We start from the raw sequence: 21,360 nt of genomic DNA, 5'->3' as shown, positions 1-21,360 counted from the left end.
GGACACAAGGACGTCTTGCACTTCCCTGGCAATTCACAGCTGGGTGTGGGTTTCACTTTTTGTATCCGCTCATTCATCTTTGAGATGATGCTCGACCTTAGCGGAACAGTTAGCCTCACCTCCTTGCACAGAGAGAGAAACTGAGGCTCAGAGAGGTTCAGTCGCTTGCCCCGGGGCTGTTCCTCCGCGGTGGTTAAGAGAAGCGCTAACCCGGAGTCACAGGTCATCCCGGGCTGAGCCGGAGTTCTGCTGGGGAAGCAAACCCTAGACACAGAGTAAAACCCCAAACGGTAGCACAGTGCAAATGTGTGAGAGCCGAAGACGGGCCTTGAATTATTATCAACAAACACATTCACCCGGGACGGGCTGTACCGACAAGCACATCAGGGGTTTGAAGTGGCTTTTCTTTGGATCTTCCTATCGCCGAGTGTCCTGTCGCTAAGCGAAAGGTCAAGAAGGCAGAGTTTGTGCAGAAGTTTTAAACCCGGGTGTTAGAACCAGACCCTGGCCCGAGCCCCACCTGCGCCATTGGCCAAATGAACTTGGACTCCACCTCGTGGAGCTTCAGAGGCTCCCACCTGTCAAGGGACAGTCACACACCCGGCTCTCACGGGGACGGCCACCATGCAGGTCTGTGATGACACGTGTAGAGCACGCGGCGTGCGCCTGGCCTACTCAGGCGGGGTTCAGTAAGTGAAGGCAAGTTTTGAAAAGGTTTCCGGGGGCGCCCGGGGGGCTCAGTAGGTTAAGTGTCCGACTTCGGCTCAGGTCCCGATGTCACGGTTCGTGAGTTCAAGCCCCGCATCCGGCTCTCTGCTGTCAGCGTGGAGCCCACTTGGGATTCTCTGTCTCCCTTTCTCGGCCCCTCCCCCCCCTACATTTTTCTCCCCCTCCCCCCTCTCGCAAAAAATAAACATTAAAAAAGTTTTTAAAGGTTTACAAAAGAGAATTGGCACTCCGTGGGCACAAACATGCCCTAGTACCTTCATATATCCTCAGTCTTCACAACAAGGCAGTTTTTACTACTCCCATTTTATAGATGAGGAAACTGAGGCCGGAGGAAGTTTTGCTTGCCCAAGGTCACACAGCCGAGAGGTGGAATAGCTATGATTTAGACTTGGGTCTGGCTCCGAAATCATGACTTTTTTTACTCTGCCACACGATTTATGACAACGTGAGAACTGGATGTCACAGGATTCTCGTGGAGGCACAGAGGCTGAAATGATGATGTTTCAGGGCCACCGAGAGGAGCAAGCTGGGAGTGCCACCCCGCTTATAGGACTTTGGTCTAGACTGGGATTTGCACGGCCTCAAGTACACCCTATTAGGTCTCCAGGCCTTTCCTCCTGCCTTATCTCTCCCCTCCTACTGCTTTGAAGGATTTTCAGATCAAAGGTGCAGCCGCTCTCCTGCGGGATAATCCTGTCGCCTGTAACCTTGTTTTCTGAGTGTCCTTCACAAAGAAGGGCTTCAGCCAAAAATTTCTCCCTCAGCGTAATCACACAATTTTTCTCGGCCTTCGCTAGCCCCCAGGAAGGAAAGTAGATGACTGCCTTCAGAAGCATGTTTATGCTGAGGAACTTCCCAGAATAAATTAGCCAGCCCTTAGAAAGTACCAGATACGCCACTTTCCCATCCTCCTATTTTCAGCCCTGGCTCTTTCCTTCTTAAACGCCACCTCCTTTTTTCCTTACCGAGGGAGGGCTGGCACTTTTTTTTTTTATATATATTTGCCCAGTCCTGGGACAGGGGCATCTTGGCACCAAAGAAATCTTCTTCCTCTGGGTAAGAATTTGTAAGATTCTAAGACCCAGACATGATCAGCAAGTTGAGAACGGAACCAAAAATACTTTCAATCACCCAAGGGAAGCAAAAGCCCAGGGGATCCAGGATTAAAGATAACAAGACAGCACCCAAGAGGGGCACCCGGGTGGCTCAGTCGGTTGAGCGTCCGACTTTGGCTCAGGTCACGATCTCATGGTTCGTGAGTTCGAGCCCCGCGTCAGGCTCTGTGCTGCCAGCTCGGAGCCTGGAACCTGCTTCGGATTCTGGGTCTCCCTCTCTCTCTGCCCCTCCCCCGCTCCTGCTCTCTCTCTCTCCCTCTCTCAAAAATAAATAAAAACATTAAAACAAAAAAAGACAGCACCTAAGAGTGCAGAAATAATCAACAAGTGTTGGGGGTGGGGGCAGAGCTGCGTCACGGGGCCCTGGGTCTCTGTGAAACGTGGCTTGCTGGAGAAACCCTCCTGATGTAATTTACAGAGGCCCCCTGACAAGCCCCCGACACCCCTTCTCTTAGAGAAAGCTCCATTTGTCTTTGGAAACATCCCCGGCTTCCCGCTCCTTCCCTGTGATTTCCAGGGATTTCAGAGGAGCCCCCGAATGTCAAGGGGAAGACGTACTTGAAATTGAATGATTTTTAGGTTCTTGAACGGCATGTGGACCCTACCTTGACCTTTTTCTCTTGCCATTCTTCTTTCGTACAGAGAAATTGCAAGCAATGTGAAGGGAAATTGCATTTCTTTCCCCCGCGCCCGCACACACACCTCCTCTCTCCATGCCATAATCCGATCCGATCCAAAGAAAAACCACTTTCCCTCAGCTGGAGGTTTGCAAAGGTAGAGTATGATGTCCAGCAGAAGGACCTCTTTTCAAAATGGAAGGTAATCTGAAAATGTTCTGCTGTTCTTCTGGCATTGGGTTTCTTTCTTTTTGTTTTAAGTTTATTTATTTGTTTTGAGAGAGAAGGAGAGAGCGTGAGTAGGTGAGGGGCAGAGAGAGAGAGAGAGAGAAGGAGAGAGAGAGAATCCCAAGCAGGCTCCATGCTGTCAGTACAGAAGTGGGGCTCGACCTCGCAACCATGAGATCATGACCTGAGCCAAAATCAAGAGTCAAACACTCAACCGACTGAGCCACCCAGGTGCCCCCTGGCATTGGGTTTCTTAACGTCTGAATCTGAAGAACCATCTTCCCTGATACCCCCCACCCTATGTCCCTAACACACACACACACACACACACACACACACACACACACACACCTGTCAGGTCCCCAACAACTCAAACTCTATCAAATTTTTTGGCCCCACCTAGTCCTACTGAATCAAAAATTCTGGGGGTGGGGCCTAGCAATTCCCTAATCACCCGAAGAACTTATTTATTCATAAATTCCTGGCCTTCACCCCCAGAGATTTTGATTCAGGAATTCTGCGGTGGGACCCAAGAATTTACATTTACATCAAACTCCCAGATGGTGCTGTTGCCACTGGTCCAGTGAGTAGCTCTGCTGTACACAGCTTCCCAGCTGCCTCCAGGGCACAGATTTCTTTCACACGCTAAGTGGTAAACTGTGTGCAAAGATCACGGATGCACAGACAGACGGGGAGGGGAGGGGGTGGTGCAGACTCAAAGAAGGAAAAGAAGTTCTGGTGTAGGAAGCAATGCCTGGAAGAGAAATCTGTTCTGCCTCGGCACACTTGACCAAAACTTTACTTTCTGGTGATTTCCATCTCTCTGTCTCTGGTCCATATTACTTTCCCAACTGATGCAGACCTACCAATGGTTTCTTAAGGGCCTTATAAAAATGCTGTTGCAAGACGTAGCCCAACAAAAGGATGAAAAGAATACAATCCCAGGACCCAAGGGCAGACCCCTGGTGCCGCAGGATGTGGGGGCGGGGACGCCCTGCCTGTGCGAGGTCTTGACAGAGCTTTGTGACTCTCTCCTGGGTTCCCACCGGTCCTGTCCACCCAGCATGTGGACTTCACCGAAATCACCTGGTTAAACACAGATCACTGGCCCCATCCCTGGAGTTTCTGATTCGGTAGACTGGGCGTGGGGTCCAGCATGAGCACCTGCATTTTTAGTAAGCTCCCAGGGATGGGGGTGCCTGGGCGGCTCAGTCGGTTAAGCGTCGGACTTCGGCTCAGGTCATGATTTCGCGGTTTGTGAGTTCGAGCCCCACGGCGGGCTCTGTGCCGACAGCTCGGCGCCTGGGGCCTGCTTTGGATCTGTGTCTCCCTCTCTCTCTCTGCTCTTCCCCCCGCTCATGTTCTGTCTCTCCTTCAAAAATAAATAAACATTAAAAAAAATTTTTTAAAAAAAACCTCCCAGGGATGTGTATGCTGCTTGCCCAGGGACCCCACCTTAGAACCCCCCCTCCCCCCCCCCCCCCCCCCCCCCCGGCGTGCGTAACTCAAGTAATGCCAGAAGTCATTTAGGGTCATCCCGCCCAGCAGCCACCCAAGAACAATTCCGGAAGGTAAGCTGCTTCCGGCCCAGCGTGAATCCGTAGGGAAGCATCTGAATCTAGCAGCTGCCTCAGAAATGGGAGCCCGGCGCTCTGCAGAAACCGACACAGCCGGGGCCGGACGGTGCCTTTTGCGAAACTCCAAAACGTTACATTTCTCTTCTTGCGCAGAAAGTCCCTGGCGCTCTACTGCACCCGGAAGTTTGTACCCTCCTCTGAGCATCACATCTCTCTTGGCTTCTGGTCAAGTTTTGACTGTTTCGCACGGTTTGCCAGAGGACGTGGTGTTCAGTGTCCGAGGATGGTCCGGGGCATGCTTGTCGGTGTGACCCGTCTTCAGCCTCGGAACTGGGCTTGTTGACGAGGAGATGGTCAGCCTGTCTCACTGTGTCATTTCTGTCTTCTCTCTCCCCCCTCTCCCCACTCCCCCACCCCCACCCCGCGTCTCCTTGCCCTCCGCTCCCCCACCCCCACCTCCCACCCCAGTGCATGCGCAGAAACAGAACAGGCAGACCTGCGTCCGCAAGAGCCTCATCTGCGCCTTCGCCATGGCCTTCATCATAAGCGTCATGCTGATCGCGGCCAACCAGATCCTCCGGAGCGGCATGGAGTAGGCCGCCCCCCACCGGGCTGCGTGCCCAGCTCACCGCGCATGCGCATGCCCAGCGGGCAGACTCTGTTCCTCCGCAAAAGCAGATACGGTTGCAGACCAGGCACGTCCCGGGCGAAGACCCCCCAAGGCTGCAGTGCAACAGGTGTTGCCCATTCACTTCATCTCCTTGGCAGGGACACCAAAGGGCTGTCTTAAATGCTTTAATGGTTTTGTTTCCTAATGCAATAAAATAGCCAGGAGTTCCCAGTGACTGCTTCAACCACCCCTAGGAACTCTGAAGAGAGACTTCATTTCCATCCCGGGATTCCAGGGGCCACCCAGGCTGGCGGTGTTAAGAGAGCAAGGGCGAGGCGTCAGCCCGCGGCCACCTCCGTGCCCCCCCCCCCCCCGTCCTTTCAACCCCAGGGGTCCCCTGGAGACTCCCGGCTGCGGGAACCCTCAGTCCTAAGAGGCTGGCTGCTGGGTTGCTACGGAAGAGGGGGCTTCCTTCCTCCACCCAGTGGAGCCCCCACCCCCACCCCCCACCCCAAGGCGTGAGGGGAAAGCCATCGAGCGGGGTGCAGCGCCGCACCCCTTCGCTTCCGTTCTTACTGCCTTTTCCAGAGGACTCTTGTTGGCAGAGTTGGGGAGCTCTCGGTTTCCGTCGGCACTTGGCTTTCTGTTCCTAGAGCCCATCGCGCACCAGCATTTTGGAATCTGCAGAGAGCCTTTCTCCCGGCTTTTGCCACCTGTGCTGCCATTAGTGGAAAAAAAAAAAAAAAAAAGCATTCTCGTGGGCATCCCTGTAACACAGACATGTAGACAGACGTATATACTGGGCTCCTTCGTGTGTGACATCCCCCTTTCTAATCGCTTACTCCCGGTATAAGCTCGTCCTCCGACATGCGTCCCCGCCTCTTTCGGGTGGGCCAGGTAGTTCGGGGGTGGGGGGTGCGGGGAGGGCCTGGGACCCTCACACCCCACTCGCCCGGAGTCGCGGAGCCCGAACCCGCCTCCGTGCCAGCAGACCTCCGTCAGCGAAGGGCCTCGAGCACCTCATCTTCTCCTCCATTTCCGACTTGCTTTGTTAGTCCTCCCCCGAGCAAAAGAGAAACACGGTCCACAGTGGAAAGACGGAAACGTACATCACCTCTTGCAGCGGTCAGATTCTGCAACTGACTCGTTTTCCCCCCACCCGGGGAAACAAAGAGACGTGAAGCAGCGCAGCCAGCAGGTAATTCGCTCCCGCCTGCGGAGTACTTCTGCTGGGGGGGAGGGACCCGAAGCCCAGGGTCCCTCTTCAGTGGCATGCCAACCTGTAGTTTCCCGACTTTTCCCAGACGCCGCATCAGCCACCGCTATTGATTCAAGCTTGCACAGTCCGATCGGCCCATAACCTTTCCATGCCGTGTTTTCCTTTGCACTTTTCCAAGCTCAGGTCTTTATTTCTGTAGTAGAATGGTGTCCCGCCCCTTTCTTTCCACTGCATCCTGAAGCTACGTGCTTTTTCCCTCTCCCTTTTCCCCTGTCTTCCAGTATGGAGGTGCCAGAATGTCTCATCTCTAGGTTTTGCGGGGGGGGGGGTCCCCTGAACCCCTCCCTCAGGGGCCCCTCCCTCTCCGTTTTCTCCCTTTCTGCCTTTTCCAACCTGACTTGTCCTTTCAGGGTCTTCTTCCAGTTCGACTCTGCAAGCACTTCCTGCAGCAGCCTGGGGGGGGGGGGGGTTGGGGGCAGCTGTAGAAACTTCCCCACGGTGGGAGCCCGCAAATATTCCTGATGAGCACAAGTAAAACTAGGGTTTGAGCCATAGTACGGAGCAGGTGTGAGCTCCCGAGAGCCCTGGGGGTTGAGGGTCCTGCTGGGAAAATGCCCAGAGTCTTACCGGGAGTTCCTTCCAGGCCAAGGAAGGCAACAGCCTGCCTCTCCCCCTTGCCCGCTCCACCCTGCCACAATACCCAGTGCACGTCTGCCTCCTCTCTCTCCCCCTGCCCAACTCCCCACGGTCCCTTCAGGATGGGCTTCCAGAAGGAGGACAGGTCCGAGCGCAGAACACTAACACAGAAGACGACTGCGTCATTAGGTTTTGCCCCAAGCGGCTTACCTTCCCCCCCGCCCACAACTGGACTTGGATGGGAAGGACCCCCTGAACCTCTAGGCCGTGCCCTCCTGGGGAGCCAAAGTAGACTAAATAGAGACCCCGGGAGGACTCCCAAAGGCCGCTGCCCCGTGAGAGGGGATCGCAACGCTTCTTCAAAGGCTGGCTGTCTGCAAGTTCTGTGCCTCCCCCTGGAGAACCGGGTCCCCGAAGGATGTGCGGCTTAGAAGAGAAATGAGGCACTGTGCAGGGGCGGAGAGTAAAGAGAGCTCTGGAGAGGCACCAACAGCCTGTTCGAGGCCTCAGCATCCTCTCCCTGAACAGGACCCTTTTCCTCTCCCAGTGACCCGCGAATCCTACCCAGGAGGGATTCGAGGAGCAGGCATCCCTTGCAGGGAGAGAGGACAAAAAGGAAGCTATAGAACTTTCCTCTGGGGTGGGCTGGAATTGACCTGCCACCATGGTGGCGTCACGCATGGCACCCAGGAGCTGAAGTGTGGGGAGACAGCCCAGAGTTAGAGGCGCTCCTGACCCTTTGGGAGGCGAGAGCTTGTGTCTGCGAGGTGAGCCCTGGCTGCTTTGCCTGGACAGTCTTTCAGAGGTGTCGGGATTCTAAGACTTAAGATGTTGACTTTCTGCAGCCCCACCCCAGGTCCTGTCCATTCCAGAGCTACTTCAGCCCCGTGCCCCCCCCACCCCCACCACGCACACACACAGCACTTATGATGCTCATGGTTAAAGCGTGGCTCATTCTTGCTGTAAGAACACGTGCCCCCCAGACCACACAAGGGATGATCGGGGAGGCATTTTGCTAGGGGGACAAGGAAGGGATGCAGACCCTGGTCCCCTTGGCCCCACAAAAAAGCTGTCTCCTATCACTCCAGAAGCAGACAGAGCCCCCAGACAGGACCCAGCATGGGAACTATTAGAAGTGGCTTCCAGAATGTGCGTGGGTCCCACGTGACCAATCTGTAAAAAAAAAGAGGGGGGGGTGATGTTGCCATGGCAACCCTCGCATTCCACCCTGAGTTTGCCAAGGCACACAAAAATAGGGAACATTTTCTTAAAGAACACCGGGCTCCGTGCACCCATATCCCCCCTGGTGGGGTAAATTACTCTCAAAAAAATCTGGCGGTTTCTCTGCCTTCTCTGGTGTTTTGAAACCGTCCTTCCATGTGCTCAGAACAGGAGCTACCTGAAAGCCGGGTGGTATTCTCCCCCCCCGCCTCCCCCCCCCCCCACCCTTTCCAGGGCCCAGAGCAAGGACCCCTTCATCTGGGCGAAAAGGCAGAAATGTCATTTGGAAGGCAAAAAATATTTTAAGCCTCAATCTTTAAAAGCATCTGTTGGCCTGTTGAGACGGCTCTCCCACAAGCCAGAAATGTGAACTGAAGTGAACTGAGGTTTACGTGGGGTCTTAGGCAAGCCCAGAGGCTTCTGAACTTTCTAGGTGTTTTATTCGCAGAGAACAAGAGGTGTACCGCGAGGCGTGTCCTTTCTCCATACCTGTCCCCCGTCTCAAGTCGCACATGACGAGTGGTCTGTCGCGGTTAGCCAGAGAACCTAGTGAAAGCTGGCAAGGTCATGCTGAGGGTCATGCCCCTCACCTCCCACGCAGAGAATCGTTAAGTGATGCATCTAAGAACTGGGAGGGGGAAATTTCTCGTTCATTCTAAATGCCTTCTCTAGGCTTCAGTCCAGACTCAGGTTATAAATCAAAGCGAGTTTTGCTCTTAGCTTGTAGCTGGCAGCCTCCCCGGGACCATGACTGAGGAGGGAGGGTGTGATGGCCAAGCACAGGTCCTGGGGTTGGCTGGCCTGGCCACGTGTGTGGCTACATGTCATGAAACCCTGTTTCTGCTGTGCCATTTTCTCTCCATGGTCGCGGTCGCTGCTGAGCTCTGCTCCTCCCAGCTGGAGGTCCCCAACCAGACTGGGTCATTTCACTGCACTGTTTCTCCAAAAGCCCATGGCGATAGTATTACTCACCCTGCTCCACGGAGTTGTAGGGAGATCTGGAACCCCACTGCAGGGAACAGTCCCTTTTCCCATAGCGCCACGATGATACAGACGGGCCGAGCCTAGGCTTCCGGACTCGGGCACAGACCGGTTGTATTCCCAGGAGGACTACTCTCTGGAGAACGTCTGTCTGCAGTGACCCGAGTTCACAACTTTCCCGTTGGCCTCTTCAGGGATCCTCACGGGGCTAAGAGTCTGGAACCTTAAGCCCTCGCCATAGCCGTCTTTCCTCACCTCCTCATTACTCGGCCGTCCCGGAAGGGGTTGGGGGGGGGAGGGGAAGATCCATCAGAAATAGCAAAGTAACATTTTTCAGCAGCTAGGGGTTTCCAGTGGAATTATTTGAACCACTAGCAAAGTGGAGGAGGGGCGGGCTGCCCCTCGCGGACCCTGTCTCCACAGCCATCTAAATGTCAGAACTGTCCAGCTTCACTTCATACTTCCTTTGACTAAATCACTCAGGGGACTGTCCTCAGCTACGTGGCCTTGCCACTGACACTTGGTTGGGGGAGGAATAAGGTCAAATGCACACACCAGCCACACACTTCTCTTAGTCGGCCGTGCTCGTTTGCTAATGCGCATGGCCACAGCGCATGACTATGGTTTCTACTTTACACTGGTTTGGGGACCCTCTTTCTATGGTCTCAAGGGACGCGGTGACGAAGCTCGGAAAGTCTTCGCGGCAAAATTAATTTGATTCCGTTGGCTTGAGGTAATAGCCGCAAAGAATCAGGTTTTGCCAGTCCCATAAGATAGCCCTCTGGACCCGGACAAGACTCGCCCAGCCCCCTGCCCCCTGCCCGCCCCGACTTTGGGTAGCTTAATCGGTTCAACACCCATGGTGGGTGGAGCCCTCTTCCGCCTCTTTTCCTTGAGCTTGATGGGTTGGCTTTCAAAACAGTGCTTCTCACAATGTTAGAAGTTACTGTCCGAGTGAAAGGGCTGCAGGGCTGGGATTTTCCAGGGGAGTAGAGGATGAGGCTAATTAGGAAGGAATATTCCAGGGAATGAAAACTTCAAGGGTGGTGTTGCTGCATCACTGGACCTGTGAGAGAGAAAGGAAGATTGTGAAGGGCTGCAGAGGCTGGTCTCTGGACGCTTTCCCTGAATCTGTGGCCTGCGGGGGACTGAGTGCCACGGGGCTGCCCATCAACCTGACCCCAGTGACACGGGTGGTGGCAGACGTCAAGTGGAGGCCGTAGCTCGTCTTTTCTTGGGGGATGGGACATCTGCCAAGCTCAGAATGCCTCCCCCCCCCCCCCGGGGGGCATTGTGCCTGGGCTCAGACCTGTTGAACTGAGGCCAGGAGAGCGGAGGGTAGAGCCAGACGTAAGGGAGCACGATCGCGTGCAGGACCTCACGTGCTTCGGCCACCCACCAGCCCGATCATTTGAGTGACGTTCCCTTCCTGGCCTCAGCTCTCTCATCGCTAAAGCAAAAGGAAAGGGAAACCAAAAGAGCCCGCCCATCGTGACTCTGAAACAAGTCAAGATGATGCCTAGAGTTGAGAGGGGCCGGATTCCCGCGTGAACTGGGGACTGGCGGTTTCTTTTCTCACACGGGTCCCAAGAGGCAGTTGTAATAAAGGATCTCTTTTGGTGTCCGTTGTCTGTAGGTGAAACAATGCAAATTGGTTTCCGTCAAATGCGTGGTGTGTTGCAAGTAAGAGGTTTTGTTGACTCCCTAAGGTCTTGCTGACTCAAGGGAACATCAAAGATGGGCTTAGCCAGGGTGAAAAGTAAGGGGATGTGATCACTTGATGGCAGATCACCGGCATGAGAATTCCGGGATCAGTAGAGTGAAACAAAGCCAGATCCCAGGACAAAGTGGGTGTCTCTCCATCTGAGAAAGCCTAACTGGAAGCTACTGAATAAAGAGCACAACTTCCGGTCATTTCTTTTTTCTTTTTCTTTTTGTTTTGTTTTTTTTTTTCCTGGCCATTCCGGTATATGTGATAATGGTTTGCAATTATTCCTAACACTGCAGAAGGGAGAGTCACCGTCTCTCACGATTGTCAAGAATGAGATTAGCAGTCTGGGGAGACCAGCCGCTGCGGGATGGTCTCTTGGAGGCTGAGGGATGCTGAGCACAGGTGCCTGTTTTGGAAACACCGACCCTGGTGAGGGGTGGAGGGCAGGACAAGAGTGACCGCTGGACGCATAAAATCCCTAGCCCTTCTGCCCCATGACAACATAACATCCTAGGTTTCTGTCCCTTTACCTCTACCTGAATTGGACTGAGATTTTCACATAAGCTTGTTTTCATAGAAGCCCTACTGACCTTCCCTGGAAAGACCCAGATTGGTCCGGAAAGGAAAGGGTCCTCTCAGCTCCTGGTAGAATCTTACACAAGCCAGGGTCTCTCGGCTCTCCCCAAAGAAAATCAAAGAATATTCCTCCTTTCTGACCTGGAAATCTGGTTTCAGGGGTCCTTGAATGGCTTCTTAGTGGGGTTTGACTTTCCACCCCCCCCACCGCCAGTTTTGAAATCCAAGAAGAAGCTGTTTATCCAAGGACTAACCAAAGACCGAGCCCTTGGATGGAAATCAGATCCAGAAAGTCTGGTCAGGCAGTGGGCTGGCAAACTGTCATCTTTTGAGGATGGGAGGGGGTGGGGTCAGTGAGCCTAGGAGTCATTAGACTGGAGACGTGACTTGTTTCTCAAAGCACAGTATAGTTAGTGGCTGGATGCAGACTGGAGCACAGCTGAGGATCCTAGGATCAGTACGCCTGGAGCCTGACAGCTCTTGTTTCCAGAATGGGCCACTCAGACTGAAATCCTGGGTCACAGTCTTCCCATTTACCTCATTCATGTTCCTTTTTTTTTTTTTTTCTCATTCCGTGTTAGATGATTATTTCTGCTATTAAGTGATGGGAGTCAGCAGACTAGTCAAAAGGAAATCTTTATACAAAATGTAAATATTAATATAAATTAACTTGGCATGCAACTTACTAATCCAATGAAGTATATATTATTAATATGTCCTCTTAGTGTATAAAGGAAAACTGACTGCCATATTTACCAGATGTTTTCTGTAACCAGACTTGTCTGTAAATATATAATCTGTATAAAAAAAAGAGTCTAATTTACCATTATTTATGCAATAGAAAAAAATAAAAGTTTTTTTTTTTCTTTTGAGGAGAGATTCAGTTCATTATCTGTGGTGTGGCTTGCAAACCTGTCACGAAATTCACTCCTGTGACCCTGGAGGGCGACCAGACCCATTTGGACGGCAGTCCGGCATCGCCTTCTTCCTAGAAGCAAGGATCAGGAAAGCGGCTGGGGATCTGGTCCTCACGGTCGGGCTTTGGAAGGGAATGATTGGCATAAGGGGGGATAAGCTGGTTATGGATCATATGGTGAGAAGAACAAAACATCTTCTGGCCAGGGGCAGACATTTGCAGACACCCAAGCTAATGGTGTCACCCTTTTGGGATTGCATTTGCCAAATTCTTCCCCAATGTTAGCATTCAGGCATTACATAGCTTTCCCTTAAACTTCTGGAATTTGCAGTGTTATTGGAGCTTCTCAGGCATAAAAAGGGACACCCATTCCCTTCTATCAATAAGGAAAAGAAGAACACCAGAAAGTTAAGTGACTTGATTAAGGACACTAAGAGATCCCGCTTGAGTTTGGACCAGAACCTTGACCTCCTGATGCCAGAAACCATGAGGGCATCTCTTATTTTTTTTTTACTTTTCAAAAGTAAAGCACTTTTCACACATTTCCCCAAATGTCTTGTACTGAGGCAACAAGCTGAGTATCCATTTGGGTAGACTCTCCCAGGAGACCCCTTGTTCACTGTTGCATTTTATACACCTTCTCGGGGGGCAACTTACAAGGTAACATCACTAAGCATTCGTTATGGTTTAAAAATTCTAAAAATAGAGTGTTCTCGGCATAAAACACATGGTTTTCTCTCTGCTAAGGGGGGCCTCTGGCAAATTCCAGTGATAATAACTTGGATTTTATCCTCTCTGATCTGATTTTTAATATATTTTTTTATCATCAAGGAGCATTTAGTCACGAATATGTATTCTTCTGGGGTAATTACCCCGGAATGGAGTGTCCTGCAGGATAAAAGTCCCACGGGGGGTGGGGTGGGGCGACGAATCTCTGACCCCTGAACCACAGAGACAGTGAAGCCTGAACATTGGCTCAGACCTGGTAAATCAAAGCTCTCCCTCAAGTTATGAACGTACCTTTGAATCCCATGGGGATTTTTCCATAATTTTGGTGGTGCCGGCCACTTGTGTGGCCAGAAAGCTCTTCTGGCTTGAGCGATGTTCAGCAATCAGCCCTGCAGCTCAGAGCCAGCCAGAACCCTGCTCTCTCACATCCAAATTTCCTAGGATGAGGAAGAAGGGCAGGTGCCTCGATGCAGAAGAGCTTCCGGGCTGTGCTAAGGGGACACGCTGGCTCAGACTGTTTGGGTTCGCTGCCTCAAGTGGCAGGCCAGGGATCGGGAGCCATCTCCCCGAGCGGTCCCTCAGTGATGCTCCTAGTAACGCGGTCTCGGGAAGTATTTCCCAGGCTGGGGTTGCAGTTGTAACTCACATGCCCTAAGCACAGCAGCAGAGACATGTGTGGGGCAGCAGAGACCTCTGCTCTCCCTCCCAGGGAGGTGCCGCTGGCTCCTGAACTGGAGGCGCTTCGTGGTCTTCCCCCACCTGCCTTGCCAAAGCCAAAGCCATGGCTGCCAGGAAGCAAAGGGGTGGGAGCGGTGTATGCGGGATAGATGACACTCCCCCTCCCCAGTCTTCCCTGAGGTTAATAATCTGGATGACAGCAGGAGAAAACAGAGCGGAAAGGGGGAATGAATTGTCTGGTGTGTGAATTATATCTCAATAAGGCCGTTATAAAAAATGAGCACAAAAGCAGCCTTGAACGAGACAAAGAAGCAGGAGGTAGAGGCCTGGGGAGGCTCTGAGCTGCTCACGTGTATGTGAGCCTCAGGCTGTCATCTGGGGCAACTGGCCCAGCTCCCGGTTGCCCCAGGCAGAAAATCCTGCCTCTCAGAAGCAATGGCAGAGCAGGCAGGAGCCCACCCCCTGGGACAGGCTTGGCTCTTCCGGGCCCTTCGGCACAAAGAGGACCAGACCCGATCCTCACGTGTTCGAGCCCCCGTGGCCCAGGAGCCACACAGACTTGTTTCTTCTTGATCAAGGTCTCTCCAGCGCCAGCCCTCCGTACCTCCTACCAGGCTTCTCTTCCAAGGATGAAGTGCCCTGTCGTAGAAAAGAGAACTTGGGGGGGCTGGGGAGCCCCTGAGGCATCTGCGGCCAGAAGGGGATTGTGTGCAGGGTGGAGGCGGGTTGTGCAGACTCCCGGTCATCAGATGAGCAAGCAGCCCTGGCCATGTGACTGAACTAAGCTTCTTAGCCACACAACTTATTTTTCTCATCGTTTTATATCTAGCGCGTCGTATTATGCCCAGCACCCAGTAGGTCCTCAATAAGTGTTTGCTAAATAAACCAGATTACCTCATGTCGCCCAGATATCTGAATTCTCTGGGAGCACAAGGTTCCTGTGCCCGCCCGCCCTCCCCTCCATTGCCTTCCCTCCCCTCCCGCCCCTGCACCCTGGCTCCCAAGCCTTGGTCAAAATCAGGCGAGCCTGTGTTTACATGTTTGTTTATTTCTGAGTTCCCCGAGCCGGTCTAGGAATTATCCTCCTTGATACGCTAGGTTCAGCGCCTTAAGCTTCTCGAAGGCGCTACCTACTGGATCCGGCACCAAAGAACTGGGCTCACCGCTGGCTCTCCCCTCACCCTCCCTGAAAGCCACAGCATCTATGCCACCGGCTTGGTCTCAGCCGGGATCAAGGTCTTCACAGCCTTAACGCTTGGTCCCCCTGGGCTGGGATGGGGGCCGGGCTTTCAGCTGGTCTACACCCATCCCTCCTCTCATGTCTGCGGGTCTTCCTCAACACCTGCCACCACCAACCCCACCGCGGAGCACCAGCCTTCACTATCCGGCCAATTCTTTACAGACCTATTTGGGTACCTGGCAGGTGTCGACTAGGGACTAACAGGAGGCAGATAGAAACATAAACAAGACCCCCGGGTGGCTTAGAGTCTCATAGAAAGCACAGACAGGTAAGCCTGTGATTACAGCCCAGGATCAGAAGCCTTATGGAAGGATTCGCCACAAAAGATAGCAACACCAAGGAGGAACATCGGTTAACAGGTTTTTTCTCTTCAATTACGAAATATCTCAAACCCACGTAAAACAGACAACAGTATACCTTTCATCCACTTCTAATAGATGTCAACGTTCTGGTTGAGATTTCTGGCAAGCGCTCTCACACTCTCTCTCCCTCCCCCCACCCATCCTCCCTCCCTGAAGAAGGAAAACAGTTAAGATGCCTCGGATACTGCAGTTCAGATCTATCATTCTCCCTTCCCCTCCCTCTTCGGATACGCCACCTTCCTGAAATTGTTCGCATTTATATTTGTTGTAGGGGAATTCTTGGAGGGGCAGGACAAAGAAGTCGGCGGGCAGAGGGGGGACGGCATGTGACAGGCAGAGGGATCAGCGTGTGCAAAGCCCAGAGGCACGGCGCACTTGGCTGAGAGACTTGTTGGAAGATTTTGCATTAATCCAGGGGAGACATGCGATGGTGGCCGCAAAAAAGTGAGAGTGGGGATGGAAGAAGAGGTCAGGACCCAGACAGACTGGGGAAAGAGAGGCCACAGTGCCTGGTGGTTGACTTGCTGTGGCTTGAGGGAGACCTGGGGTTCTGGTTTGAGAAGGGGTGGGGGAGTCACTGAATTTAATTTAAATCATGATAAATTGGAGCAAATTTGGGGTATCCAACCGGTAGCAGATAGATTTGGGCTAAGTAGCTTTTGCTGCCGAAAAACAAGTGGCCGTTTCGTCTCTCTGCCCTCGATAAAAAAAAAGGCAGCCACCTAAACAAATTTGTTTTCAAACCTTCCCCAGCCGTTTCTTCCTTCTCCACCTTGCGGCCAGAGAGCAAACTGCAGCCTGTCTTGGTTAGTTTCCACCATCCAAGCGTGGGGACGTCCCCATACTCAGAGTTCAGGGAAACTGCTCACCTTCAGGCGTCGGTATCATGTACGCCCCGCATCAGCCTGGCTCTGCAGAAACTGGGCAGATGAGGGGGTTTTGTGCCAGCGGCGGGCTGGAAGGTAGGAGTAAAATCAAAGCCATCTCTGAGTGGGTACCCAGGCTGGTGTCATGGAGAGTATGGTGCCTCAGTTTCCACATTACAAGAAATCCTGCTGCTGGACTTTGTCATTGTTTCTTTCTTTTCTTTTTAAAGTAGGCGTCGCACCCAGCGCGGAGCCCCCCACGGGGCTTGAACTCACCACCCTAAGATCAAGACCTGAGCTGAGATCAAGAGTTGGATGCGTGCCCCACTGAGCCATCCAGGCGCCCCATGTGATTGCTTCCTTTGTAGCCATCAACTTGCAAAACAACTGGGGGAGAAAACCTACGGATTTCCTAGGGCCTAAATAGGCAGCGGCAGTGGCTGTGGGATCAGGACACCATCCCGAGAGGCTTCTTCTCACCTCAAATGAACAGCCCAACACAGGGCTCATTTAAAGCCCTTCTACAATGTGCACACCTAAGCAGTTGGTCAATCAAACTCTCGGCCATGAGCCCACCGTCCCACCACACACATTGCTAATCTTGACCTTAGCTCAATTATTTAACAGATTCATTGCCAAACCTGGGTTTTCGCAAATGATTTCCAGGAAATGTGAGGGTTGAAATCAAGTTGAACTCCTGTGGTTTTTCTCTTTAACTTGAGGTTCCTCTGTGATTTCTGGAAGATCTCACTGCTCTGACTTCAGCAACCTCGGCTGGTTGCTTGTTTTGACTCTGGGAAGCTCCGAGTTAATCTATCCTATTAAACCCAAGTAGAATGCTGGCAAGAGTCTCAACGTCGGCCCACACAAAAGAATAGTTTATCTTGCCTAAGAAGTATAAAGTCAAATATCCATATCATTGGAGTGAATTTTCTTTGCTTGGCTTTCGGAAATAATAGGCTTTGAACTCCCTTCCCAGAGGTTAAAAAGAAAAAAAAAAAGTGAAATTTCTTTGGTTGACTCATTTTGGCAATACTACGGCCCCTGCCTTCTCTCAGCAAGTTTGGAGCTTCCAGAATTTTTATGAGGGTGTCTGAGCGCTGAGCCATTTCTCAAATGTCCTCACTGCAGCTACATATTACCGCATGTCACATATTGAGGGCCCTGAGAATCAGTTTCCACCCACCTGTCAGGATAGAAGCCTTTAGGGCGAGAACCGATGTGAAATATACATGCGAGACCCTCACCGCGCAATCTGATTCCTGCAATGACTTGTGGCTTTATGTGGATGTTCTTTAGTTTCCAAATACAGTAGTCTCCCTTCTCTGCAGGGGACACATTCCGACACCTCGAGTGAATGGCCGAAATCACAGGTAGGACCAAACCCCATATACACCATGTTTCTTCCTATACATGCAAACCTATGAAAAGTTTAATTTGTAAATTAAGCACAGGAAGAGATGAACAACAATAACTAATAATAAAATAACTATAATAATATATATAATAAATACGTGCGTGCACGTGGTCTCTCTCTCTCTCTCTCAGAATATCCTACTGTATTGCATTCACCTTTCTTATGGTGATGTGAGAAGATAAAATGCTTTCATGATGAAATGAAGGTAAATAACGTAGGCATCATGAATAGCAACGGGAGGTGCTATCATCTGCCTTCAGACTTCAGTTGACACAGGTAACTGAAACCACAAGAATGTGAGACCACAGATACCTTAGCTTAACTATAAGAGATTTATATATTCATACAAATTAGTGCCCTCTTGACAAGTTTCTTGTCTGCCACTCTACAGAGCAAAGAAAGACAGCTTTTCATGAGGGGATTCCAGTTTCTTGTTTTTCAAGATTTTATTTTATTTTCTTAAGTAATCCACACCCAATGTGGGGCTCGAACCTACAACCCTGAGATGGAGAATTGCATGCTCTGTTGACTGAGCCAGCCAACTGCCCCAGGGCTTCTAATTTCTTATGGTATTTTTTTTTCCATGCTTTTCCTTACTTCACTGTTTATCTTGGTGTAAAAGCCACTCGAGAAGTTATATGCATTGTTGAAAGATAATGGATAATGCTTCATTTTCCTTCTCCCAAGTGTTATTAAAATAATCGTGCAGATGTAAAAATGGGAAAATACAACACTGGAAACCAAAGATAAGAGTTTAAAGGGCAGTTCCTAATAACTTCAGAACCAATGAGACTGAATGAAGAAATATAATGGATTAACAACTCATAGTCCTCCTTCCGAGCCATAATAACTCTGCCAAACTACAAGTAGTAGGGAGTCTACTTGAAGTAGACCTAAAATAGAACAAGCTATGTCTTCATCTCTCTGATTTAATAAAGGTCCCTTCTCTTCATTACTCCCCACAACTGTGGTTTAAGGGAGCCAGAAACTCTCCATCCTAGGGACATTTACTAGATTGTCCTTGAACTCATCTGGGGAACGCTGTTAGATTAGGGCCTAACAGCTGGTCTCTTATCAGAAACCATGAAGGCCAAAAGCTAATGGTATGATATAGTCAAAGTGTTGAAAGAAAAAAACTCAATCACAGATTCTCTATCGAGAGAACTAGACAGCATAAATGCATTTTTGTTTGTAACTCCTTTTTTTCTATTTGACTCAAAAAACAACTGCATAAAGGCAATCACTGTAAATCTATGTTGATGGGCACATAATGTGTAAAAGTATAATTTGTAAAAATGACAACATGAAAGGACCAAGATATTATAGGAGCAAAGTATTTATATTCTATTGAAAATTAACTGGTATTAATCTGAACTAGTTTATTACAAAGTAAGATATTAATTACAACTCCCATGGAAACCACTCAGCAAATAACTCAAAAAATGTAGGAAAACAAATGATAGGGGAATAAAATGATATACTGGAAAATCATATCTAACACAAAAGAAGGTAGGTAGTAATGGAGGATTTAGGAACAAAAGAGACATATAGGAATTAGTAGTAAAATGACAGAGATGCTTCCTTGTTGGTAATTACATTAAATGTAAATGGATTAAACTCCCTAAAAGATAGAGATTGGCAGACTAGATTTACAAAACATGATCCAACTACATGCTGTCTGCAAGAGACTTGTTATAGATTCAAAATTGCAAATGATAAGTAAAAGGATGCAAAAATTTATACATCACAGAACATGGTGGAGTCAGGAGATTTAGAAATCTGTCCCTCCACCTAAGCAACTATTGAGCTGGCAAAAACTGTTTGAAATTACTAGTTGAGAACTCTGGCATCTACTTGAACACTTGCAGTGTGTCCATGGGAGAACTTGGTAAAGAAGCTAGTGAACTTCAATAAATTCTAGTGAATTATGGCCTTTTGCATACCAGCCCCCAACCCCACAGTAGGCAGCTGTGGGGAGAGTAGCCAGCATTCTTGTGTAGCTTGCTGGAGCCAACATGGGCAATGAGACTCATGTCTTCCAAACATCAAGGTTGTGTGTTTTGAATTCTGATATTTGCTTTGATTGCTGAGGGGCAAGCACAGAGGTTGGCTGTTGTATTAAACTATTAAACCTCACAGATGGAAGTGGTTCTCAAAGAATTTAAAGAGATAGTGCTTGTCCACTATCCTCCAAGGAGGATAAAATCAGGGAGATACACATCAAAAAATGTCATATTCATGGGGCGCCTGGGTGGCTCAGTTGGTTAGGCATCTGACTTCGGCTCAGGTCATGATCTCACAGTCCGTGAGTTCGAGCCCCGCATCGGGCTTTGTGCTCAGAGCCTGGAGCCTGTTTCAGATTTTGTGTCTCCCTCTCTCTCTGACCCTCCTCTGTTCATGTTCTGTCTCTCTCTGTCTCAAAAATAAATAAACGTTAAAAAATTTTTTTTAAATAAAAAAAATAAGGAAATAGAGGATTTGAACAACACTATACACTAGGTAGAACTAACAGACACATACAGAACGTTACACCCAACAACAGCAAGATACACTTTTTTCCCAAGTGCACATAGAGCATTATTCAGGTTTAACCATATGTTAGGATGTAAAACAAGTCTTCATACACTTTTAAAAGTTGAAATCATACAAAGTATGTGTTTAATCACAGTGGAATAAAACTAAACCAATAAAGGAATGAAAACTTGGACATTCACAACGATGTGGAAATTAAACATCACACTTCTAAACAACCAATTTCAAAGAAGTAATCGCAAGGGAAACTGGAAAATACATTGAGACAAATGAAAGTGAAGACACAACATATGAAAATTTGTGGGATACTGCAAAAGCAGTGCTGAAAGGGAAATTTATAGCCGTAAACACATTAAAAAGAAGAAAGATTTCAGTCAATAACTTAATTGTACATCTCAAAGGACTAAAAAGAGAACCCCAAAGGTAGGAAAAGTAAGGAAATAATGAAGACTAAAGCATGACAAATGAAATGGAGAATAGAAAAACAGTAGAGAAGTACAACGAAACAAAGTGTGGTTCTGCGAAAAGGTTCTGTTGTTTTTTTTAAAGATTTTATGTGTTTATTTTGAGAGAGAGAGAGAGAGAGAGATGAGAGAATCCCAAGCAGGCTCCACTGTTGTCAGTGCAGAGCCCATTGTGGGGCTCAGTCTCACGAACTGTGAGATCGTGACCGGAGCTGAAATCACTAGTCAAACGCTTCACCGACTCAGTCGCCCCAAGATTCTTAAAAAATGGACAACCTTTTAGCTAGATTGATTACAAAAAGAAGAGAGTGATGTTTTAAATTTCTAAAATCAGAAATTGAAGTGGGAGCATCATTAACCAACTTCACATAAATAGAAACTATTATGAGAAAATTATGAACAGTTTTTAATATCCAATTTAGATAACCTAAAAAATAGAAACATTCCTAGAAATGCATAAATTATGACACTGACTCATAAATAAATAGAAATATGCATGGACCTAAAGATATATGAAGGAGATTAAATAAGCAATCAAAAATATCTCAACAAATAAAAACCTAGAGTAGATGGCTTTGTGAATTCTACCAGGCAGTTAAAGAAGGATGAACCTAAACACTTTCCATAGTGTTCTAAAAAATTGAAAAGGACATAACACTTCCTAATTTTATGAAGCCAGTATTTTCCAGATACCAAAGCCAGACAAAGAAAACACACACACACACACACACACACACACACACACATATACACACACACAAACACTATGGACCGATATCCTCTATGAATATTAATGCAAAAATCTCCACAACAAAATACTAGTAAACAAATTCAGCAGCATATTAAAGCGACTATATACCAAGACTAAGTATAATTTATTCTTGAATGCAAGGGTGGTTCAATATATGAAAGTTAATCAGTGTAATACACCACATT

The 21,360-nt window shown here is 49.4% G+C and overlaps 1 protein-coding gene across 1 annotated transcript in view; it reads left to right on the top strand.

The window, feature by feature from the left end:
- CALN1 (calneuron 1) overlaps positions 1–12,092 on the top strand; it is a 529,481-nt gene extending 517,389 nt beyond the window's left edge. Inside the window, exon 6 of the mRNA XM_023246903.2 lies at positions 4,735–12,092. Within this exon, the coding sequence (XP_023102671.1) occupies positions 4,735–4,862 (128 nt within the window). The 3' untranslated portion in view covers positions 4,863–12,092. The remainder of the gene's footprint in view (positions 1–4,734) is intronic.
- Positions 12,093–21,360: the final 9,268 nt, after the last annotated feature.

The sequence above is a fragment of the Felis catus genome, chromosome E3, assembly GCF_018350175.1.
Source record: "Felis catus isolate Fca126 chromosome E3, F.catus_Fca126_mat1.0, whole genome shotgun sequence".
NCBI lineage: Eukaryota > Metazoa > Chordata > Mammalia > Carnivora > Felidae > Felis > Felis catus.
This window is presented reverse-complemented; position numbering and strand designations above follow the sequence as displayed.